Source organism: Cervus elaphus, chromosome 33 (genome assembly GCF_910594005.1).
Source record: "Cervus elaphus chromosome 33, mCerEla1.1, whole genome shotgun sequence".
In the NCBI taxonomy this organism is placed as follows: domain Eukaryota; kingdom Metazoa; phylum Chordata; class Mammalia; order Artiodactyla; family Cervidae; genus Cervus; species Cervus elaphus.
In genome coordinates this window covers 71,532,027-71,540,500 of record NC_057847.1, presented here as the reverse complement: position 1 = coordinate 71,540,500, position 8,474 = coordinate 71,532,027, and the positions used below count along the sequence as shown (strand labels likewise).

Genomic DNA, 8,474 nt, shown 5'->3' with positions numbered 1-8,474 from the left:
ACAGTCCCCTGTGCTCTGCATAGACAAGCCTCTTCTTCACTCCTTAGAAGACTCGACCTCCATCATCCACCCAGATACCCGATCAGTTCAAATACCACCTGTCCTTTAAGGTTATTCTCTGTCTTTTCATCCTGGGACAGACTTCCTTGAGGGCCATGGCCACCATGCCTTGATTTTAGCAACCTCTTCCTGTCTATACCCTTGTCTATACCACCTAAATGATGTATTATGTGGCTACTTGGGTGCTTTCTATTTGTTAGTCCCTCCAACTAAGTCTGTAAGCTCTTTAGTAAGGACCTCATCTTGAATTCTCCATTCCATGCTCCCACTAATCCTACTCTGGCACAGCAGGGCATTCTGCATATAGTAGATGCTCAATAAAATTCTTACTGAGAGACTGAATGAGCAAATAAGTGAAGGAATAAGGAAAGTAGGAAAGAAGAGAGGAAGAGGGGGAGGGAAGAAGGACTGAAGAAAGGAAAAAGAAGGAAGGGAGGGAGGGTGGGAGGAAAGAAGGAAGGTCATTCTGGTTTTTGCAAAGACTAACTAGAACTTAAATGGCTGACAAAGTTGGTGCTCCTTCTTTGCCCACATTTCTTACTCTTCTACCATAAAGACTTATCTTTTCAAAATTTTTACTCCTTGAGCAAATCATGACTTGAGCTTACATAAGTAAAAATTTCAAACTATACAAAATAGTGAAAGTATTATAAGTGTTTACTGAACATTTACTATGTCCTCACAGTAGTCCCTGCTCTTGAGAGGCTTACCATTTAGTTGAGGGGTAAAGGTAAATGCCAGAGAAGGCAATGGCAGCCCACTCCAGTGCTCTTGCCTGGAAAATCCCATGGACGGAGGAGCCTGGTGGGCTGCAGTCTATGGGGTCACTAGGAGTCAGACACGACTGAGTGACTTCACTTTCACTTTTCACTTTCATGCATCAGAGAAGGAAATGGCAACCCACTCCACTGTTCTTGCCTGCAGAATCCCAGGGACGGGGGAGCCTGGTGGGCTGCCGTCTATGGGGTCGCACAGAGTCGGACATGACTGAAGTGACTTAGCAGCAGCAGCAGCAGCAAAAGTAAATGCATATGAATTCTTCAGCCAGTGACCTACTGGTTGGCACTTCAGATCTAGAGATACACATCTGGAATCCCAACATGACCTGGGTCAACTACTAGAAAAACTACATACAAAAAAGATATCTTGTCAATATATATATTTACCACCACCCTGTGTTTCCTCAGCTATAAAACAGGGACACACATCTCACAGAACATTACAAGAATTAATATACCTAAAATTCTTGGCAGAGTACCTGGGCATGGTTAGTGCTCAATAAATATTACCCATATTATTACTGCTAAAGATATAAAATTTTTATTGAACATCTGTCATGGGTCAATTACTAAGAACTTCAGGTGTTGGATTATCTCAGCTTTTTCTTGATTGTTGGTTTCTCCTTTCATACTGTACCATTTTCACAAGCAAATAAACATGCTCAAGTGTCTCCCATCTTTAAGACTTTGTGTGATGTGACCCCAGCCTACCTCTCTTAATTCAGATCATGATGCTCTTCCCACTGGGGATAGAGGCAAAAGTTTGGCCAGTGTATTCAAGATGAGGTCTCTAAAGAGCTTGTGGTCCAATTGGCTCACAAGTCTAATTTAAAGAAAGCAAAGAAAGCATGCCAACACAGAGCTGTGCCAAATAGCAGCTGTTTAGATGCAAACTCAAATAAACACAAGTAGAAAGAGGTGGAGGGGCTTAGGGAAACCTTGCAGGAGAGCAGGAATGGAAAGGAACACACCTGTATTGTTCTCTGCACACTCAGCATGTAACACAGTGCCTGGCATACAATAGGAGTCAGTAAATATTTGTGGGACAAATGAATGGCACATGCATTAATGAATAAATGGTGTGATTTTCTGCCCTATTGGAGCTCACACCCTGGTTGGGGAGGCTAACAAGTAAACAAATATCTGTATGAAACATGATGGCCGGGGTAGGTACATTCAAGATAATTTAAGGGTATACAGGCAAGAATTATCAATTCTGCCTGGGAAGAGGTTAGGGAAGACTTCGGACAAGGGACTTCACTGGGAGTTGAAGGATAATTAGGGAGGGCAGATGAGAGGGGACAGTCATGCCGGGTTGAAGTCATTGCAGTGCTGATGAATGAAGAGGGGTTCACTGCTGGCGGAGAGTCATTAAAGTAGCAGATAAGACAGTGTGTGATCAAGTGTCATGACCACTAGGGCTCTGGGATGTGAGAAGGTGGAAGTGGTTGGTTGGCACATAGTAGACTGTCAGTGGATATTGGGGAAAGGAAAGCAGGCTGGATTATTAAGGGCAATTTGGGGCAGATTCGAGCCATTACCGAGCCTTGAAATGTAAAACTACAGTCTAAATGGAAGGCATTATGCTAATAAAGGTCATAATTAATATTAATGAGAAGACGGTCACTGATGATGACGTTGGTCCCTCCAGGGGGAGCAAAAGCCGAGAGATGAGAAGGTGTGTCTAGCACTCTAGCAGGCTACTCTGTCTAACTCTGCCACATAGAAGGGAGGGCGGGAGGGCAGGGGAAGGACCTCACCATGACTCATGCGGCTGCTGGGGAGGAGGCTGCCAGCTCTCCGCCTGCTCTAGCTGCTGCTTTCCCTGCCCTTGGGAGAGGTCTGGCCTTGGGAAATGGCCCTCATCCCTGCAAGTCTATAGTTGCTCCCAGGAATGCTGATCCCCTGGAAAGGTTGCTTTGTCTGAGGTCTGCAAAAGCAAAAGTCTGAGTAGCAAATATTTGCTCCTCCTTCCTTCTTCCCTGCCCAGATCCTGCAGGGGCAAAAGCACTAGAACTGGGAGATGGTGGTCTGCAGGGCTGAGGATCTCAAACTGAATGTACACCTCGAAAATGTTTGTCCAAGTGGAACCAGTGACTGAGAACGCTGGGCAGTCTTTTTCGAGGGCAGGAAGCCAGAACAGGGCAGTCTCAGAGGAATGTGGAACAGACGGTGTGGTCTTCCTGTGCTTCCCAGAAGGATAGGATGTGTGGATGATCTCAGGGCCTCCCTGTTTTTGAAATAAATCCACTTTCCCCACCGTACATGGGCTTCCTGCCTGCATATTTCACTTGAGAGGTAGTCTTAAGTGTGATGGTGGAGGTCCAAAGTATTATTAGTTAATAGTAATTGTGAACATTTACTGCTGATCCAGCTATTGTTCTAAGGCCTTTGTATTAATTAACTCATTTAATCTCAGTGCAGGAGATATGGGTTTGATTCCTGAGTTGGGAAGATCCCCTGGAGAAGGAAATGGCAAACCGCTCCAGTACTCTTGCCTGGGAAATCACATGGACAGAGGAGCCTGATGGGCTACAGTCCATGGGGTCGCAAAAGAGTAGGACAGGAGTCAGCAGCTAAACAACAACAGGAAACACAGAGGCTGAACAGGTAGTGAGCAGTCTGCTAATCACAGGGAACATTTGGACCAGTTGCTCCAGCATTGACCACGCAGTCCATGGGGTGGCAAATTCAGACCGACCTAGGCGCTAACAAAAAACAAATCTCTCAATAACGTGAAAGGGACACCTGTCGTTCCCATTCTACACACACGGGGACTGAGACTCAGGGAGGTGAAGCAATTGCCCAAGGTCACACAAGGCAAGAAGCTGCGGAGCCAAGACTGGAACCAGGCAGTGTTGCTCCTGGAATCACTGTGGCTCCTCAGTTCTAGAGGCGGCCTCAGGGAAGGGAAGGGAGGACTCCCAGGACCCAGCCAACCAGTAAAGAACAGGGCCAGGAGCTAATGGCCAGTGTTATTCACTGCCAGGTTCTTAGAGCCCCTGATCCAGGTGGGAGGAGGAGTCCAGCTCCGTTGTATGAGTGGAGGACTGGGCAAGAACTTCACACTTTTAAACCCTTGTCTTCTCATCTGAACAATGGAGAGTGACTGCTGATCTGCAGGACTGTTGGGAGGAGTAAGGGAAGCAGCCCATGCAAGTGCCTGATGCATCACAGTAGGTGCTCAGTAAACGAGCCCGTCTCCCTCTTCTCACCTGGGTCAGGTTTGCCTCAACCTAGGTTCAGTCACCTTTCCCACAAATCTGTAGTGAGGGCCTCCCAGGTGCCAGATTTTCTGCTATGCCCTGGGAGAGACACCAGTGAAGGAAGAGGCTGGACCTATGTGAAGTGGAGAGGGGGAATGACCCAGAGCAACCAGAAAGAAACAAAATGAATTTTTAAGTAACCCGCAACAACGCAATACCTGATAAACAAATGTTCTCCTCAAAAGCAGTAACCTCAGGAAGGTGTATGGTTGTTGCAGAGACACTGAGGCTCTGCCAAACACTGACATCAGCCACTGACCCTCCTCCCAGGCATCCCCCTGGTGAATTCCCCTGTCGGGAAGACTGCCTTTTAGGAAAACGAAGACTTGGAGCAGGAAACAATCTGCCAAAGTCATATGCAGGGCAAGAGCAGAACCAGAAAACAGCTTTTGATTTCTGAACTGGAGGTCTTCCCAATTCTTCTCTAAATTAGGTGTCACAGCTTTGGCTCAGAATGGCTTTGGACTTTTTTTTTTTTTTTAAATAACTCGACCCATGTCAGTAGGACCAGAAACTGGGAATGTCCAGAGGAATCTGTCTGTGGATCTGCCTGGCGGTGCCGGGATAGGAATGAAGCTGAGTGCAGCGAGGTTATCACCGAGGGCTGGGTGCCAGGGATCTGGATTTAAGTGAACTTTATACAGAGTACAATGGCCTGCCATTCTTTGGGTGGAAGAAAAGAGTTGAGAGCAGTCTATTGTTTTCTTTCGGCCACCTGGCAGGCAGCAGGCAGGATCTCAGTTCTCAGATCAGAGATTGAAACCACGCCCCCTGCAGTGGAAGCGCCTAGTCCTAACGACTGGGCTCCCAGGAAAGTCTCGCTAGTAGACGCTTGTAGTGGGCGCTTTCGGCTTTTCAGAGTCATTCAAAGAGCTGGTGGGCTGGTTTTCCGGCACCTCTTTGGCAGCTTGGAGTCCTCCGGTTAGGTGTGCGAAGACCCTGAAGTGAGATTTATTCCATTCTGAAGACGAAACTCCGAAGAGCTTTCAGAAAGTTCTGTCCTGGGCTTAAGGGACTGAGGTTCTCCTTGACTAGGGGAGTTTAAGTCTAGTCCTGCTTGCAGGCAGGGGGTGGATTAGGTGATCCCCGAAGGACCTTGCTGGCATCGGGATTCCGGGCGCCTTCGTGGCCCTGTGGACGTGCCTGTGTGCGCCCGTAAGTGTGTGGCGGGTGGGAGGCGCGTGAGTGCGGCCGCCGGTGGGTGTGCCTGAGGAGCTGGGCCCGGGCTGCGCCCGCGGCGCCCACTTGTGGCTCCCAGGCGCGCCAGGAGGAACCGCGCCTTTGCCGCCTCTGCCGGGGACGCCGCCCGATAGGAGGAGGACAGAAGGCTGATGACATGAGGGCGCCGTCTCCCAAGTGATGGCAGCGCGCGCTGCTTCCTCGCCGCCTCCGCCGCTCAGCCCCGGACTCCTTACGTCAGGGTAGCTGGGTCCCCCCTCCGCGCGGCAGCCAGCGAGCAGCGGGAGAGCAGAGCAGAGCGCGCCGCGGAGCCCGAGCGCCCTCCCTGCGCGCTGAGCCCTGCGGAGTCCAGCCGAGTCGGGCAGGAGGCAGCGCGGCCGAGCCCTCGCGGGACGCCGCCTTCCCACCCGGTGCTCCCCGGCCGCAGCCGCCGGGAGCCGCGGGGCGCCGGGCTCGTCCTGTGCGCCCCCCCGCCATGCGCGCTGGGCTCCGCGGCTCTCCTGAGCAGTCCCAGCGCGGTGGGCACCGGCGCCTGGGCCGCGGTGCCTCTCGCTGAAGTAGTTGCGCGCCCAGAGGAGGGGGTCGCCACGTCGGGGGCGCGACCGGGACCCGCGGAGTCCGCCCCCGAGCGCGGGGAGCGGGGCCGCCTGCGCCGCGCGACCATTACCTCCCCGGGCGGCAAGGAGGAGCTGGTGGCGGCTGCCTCCCGGCTGTGGCAGCGGCGGCGCCGCGCCTGCCTGGCGGCCGTCGGCGTGCTCCTGGCCATGGCGCTGGGGCTGCTTATCGCCGTGCCGTTGCTGCTGCAGGCGGCGCCCCCCGGCGCGGCGCACTACGAGATGATGGGCACCTGCCGCATGATCTGCGACCCCTACACCGCCGCCCCGGGAGGGGGGCCCGCGGGAGCCAAGGCTCCGCCGCCGGGACCCAGCACGGCCGCGCTGGAAGTCATGCAGGACTTGAGCGTCAACCCTCCGCCCCCTTTCATCCAGGGACCCAAGGGCGACCCGGGGCGACCTGGCAAGCCGGGACCGCGGGGACCCCCGGGAGAGCCGGGCCCACCTGGACCCCGGGGTCCCCCGGGGGAGAAGGGCGACTCGGGGCGGCCCGGGCTGCCTGGCCTGCAGCTGACGGCGGGCGCGGCCGGAGGTGTCGGGGTGGTGGGTGGCGGAACCGGGGGCGGCGGTGACTCTGAGGGCGAAGTGACTGGCGCGCTGAGCGCCGCCTTCAGCGGTCCCAAGATCGCCTTCTATGTGGGTCTTAAGAGCCCCCACGAAGGCTACGAGGTGCTCAAATTCGACGACGTGGTCACCAATCTCGGCAATCACTACGACCCTGCTACGGGCAAGTTCAGCTGCCAGGTGCGTGGCATCTACTTCTTCACCTACCACATCCTCATGCGCGGCGGCGACGGCACCAGCATGTGGGCGGACCTCTGCAAGAACGGGCAGGTCAGTGACACCCCCGCTTCCCCTCCACCCGCGCAAGTCCCCGCGGACCCTCGTTCCCACCCAGCGCCCCAACCTCCTGGGAACCCAGCCTCTTTCTCCCCATTGGGAGGGAGCGCACCGCAGCATCTCGTCTCCCAGTGCGTCCTGGTCGCACTTTACCGGGTAGCTCCGGAGGTTGGGTTCCCCACTACCCAAATTGCGCTCCCCTGCTATTTACATAGCCGCCTGAAGCCCCGTGGGGTTCTTGGAGACCTCATTCTGTGCGCCCCTTTCCCCCCTCTGCCCTCCCGTCTCCCTTCTTCTTGGCCCTGGCCCCTGGTTCCCGCTCTTCCCCACTGGGTCAGCGTCCCCGAAGCCCTCTGCCTCCCTTCTTCCCGGATTTGGCGACTGCGGAGACTGGGGTGCCGGGAAGGGGTTGGCTAAGGTGGAGAGAGAGCGTGGAGCCTGGGTGGGAGCGTGGACCCTGGAGCGGCAGGCGGAAGGCCGGCCATGGGGTACGCCACGTGGGGGGTCGGGCAAGGGCCACGGCCGAAGTATCCGGGCCCACCAGCTCTGACGGCTCGCCCCCAGGTGCGGGCCAGCGCCATCGCGCAGGATGCCGACCAGAACTACGACTACGCCAGTAACAGCGTGGTGCTACACCTTGATTCGGGGGACGAGGTGTATGTGAAGCTGGACGGCGGAAAGGCGCACGGAGGCAATAACAACAAGTACAGCACCTTCTCGGGCTTTCTTTTGTACCCGGATTAGAGGGGCAGGGAGCGCGAGGTGGGGTGGCTTCAGGCCGCCCCATGCCCGTGGGGGCGCTCTGTTCCCTGGCGAGGACCACTCTCGCTTCGTGACACTTCCTGACATCGTTGGAAAAGACACACCCCCGCTGTCCTTCCTGCCCCGCTTCCGACCTCCGTGTGTCTGTGACTTGCCACGCTCCTGGCTGTGCTCCTGGTCCCTGGCCCCAACCCGGGGCGGGAGAGCGGGACGCCCAGGTGGAGAAATGAGCGTGAAACTGAAACCCCAGCCAGGGAGGCGGCAGCGCAGACTTTGCAGAGCTGATTGGACTGGACAGGCCCCGGCGGGATGCCTGAGCGCTTCCAGTCCCCCTCCTCCTCCGAGAGCCCTGAGACTGAGGGCCCCAGCTCTGGCCACCGAGGTAGGCCAAAGCGAGCAGGAGCTCCCTGGGGTGTCCTTCTTTGTGACCTGAAATACTTGTGCAAATGTCCCTGTCCATCAGCTGAAATCCCACCCTCAGCAGAATCCCAGCAATCAGAAAACCCATCTCTACACCGCACTCCCGCCTCAGACCTACCGCGATGCATTAAATTATGTTTCTAGACTATGGACTCTTGATGTCTCTGTCAGCCTGGTCCTGGGACCGGGCCTCCGGATGTTCACCTTGACATAAAGACCGGAACTGGGCCCTGAATAGCTCCATCTCTACCCTGGTTGCCAACCACTGCCTTGTCTGTGCTGCCTGGGTGGGTGAAAAGATGTGGGGAGATGGGAGGGTAGCCTCTCACCCTTTAGGGTGAGTCTCCGCTGGGCTGGGCTGCAGCCTTGAATTTAGGGGACCAGAGGAGGGCGGGAGGAAGAATTAGAGGGTGACAGGAGATGGAGTTTGGATTTTCAGGATCCTAGCCTTGTGGGAGGAAGTCAGAGGCCAGGAGTTTCTGGAGAAGGAAAGGGAAGAGGAGGCATTTCTGCAAAATAAGAGGGATGAAGGAGATATTTGCCATCAGATGATC

The 8,474-nt window shown here is 55.0% G+C and overlaps 1 protein-coding gene across 1 annotated transcript; it reads left to right on the top strand.

Annotated features, from left to right (window-relative positions):
* The first annotated feature begins 5,925 nt into the window (after positions 1 to 5,925).
* On the top strand, positions 5,926 to 8,266 carry C1QL2 (complement C1q like 2). Its single transcript, XM_043894451.1, has 2 exons — positions 5,926 to 6,732; positions 7,303 to 8,266. Exons 1-2 carry the CDS (start codon positions 6,049 to 6,051, stop codon positions 7,480 to 7,482), a joined length of 864 nt encoding a protein of 287 aa, XP_043750386.1. The 5' UTR covers positions 5,926 to 6,048; the 3' UTR covers positions 7,483 to 8,266.
* Positions 8,267 to 8,474: the final 208 nt, after the last annotated feature.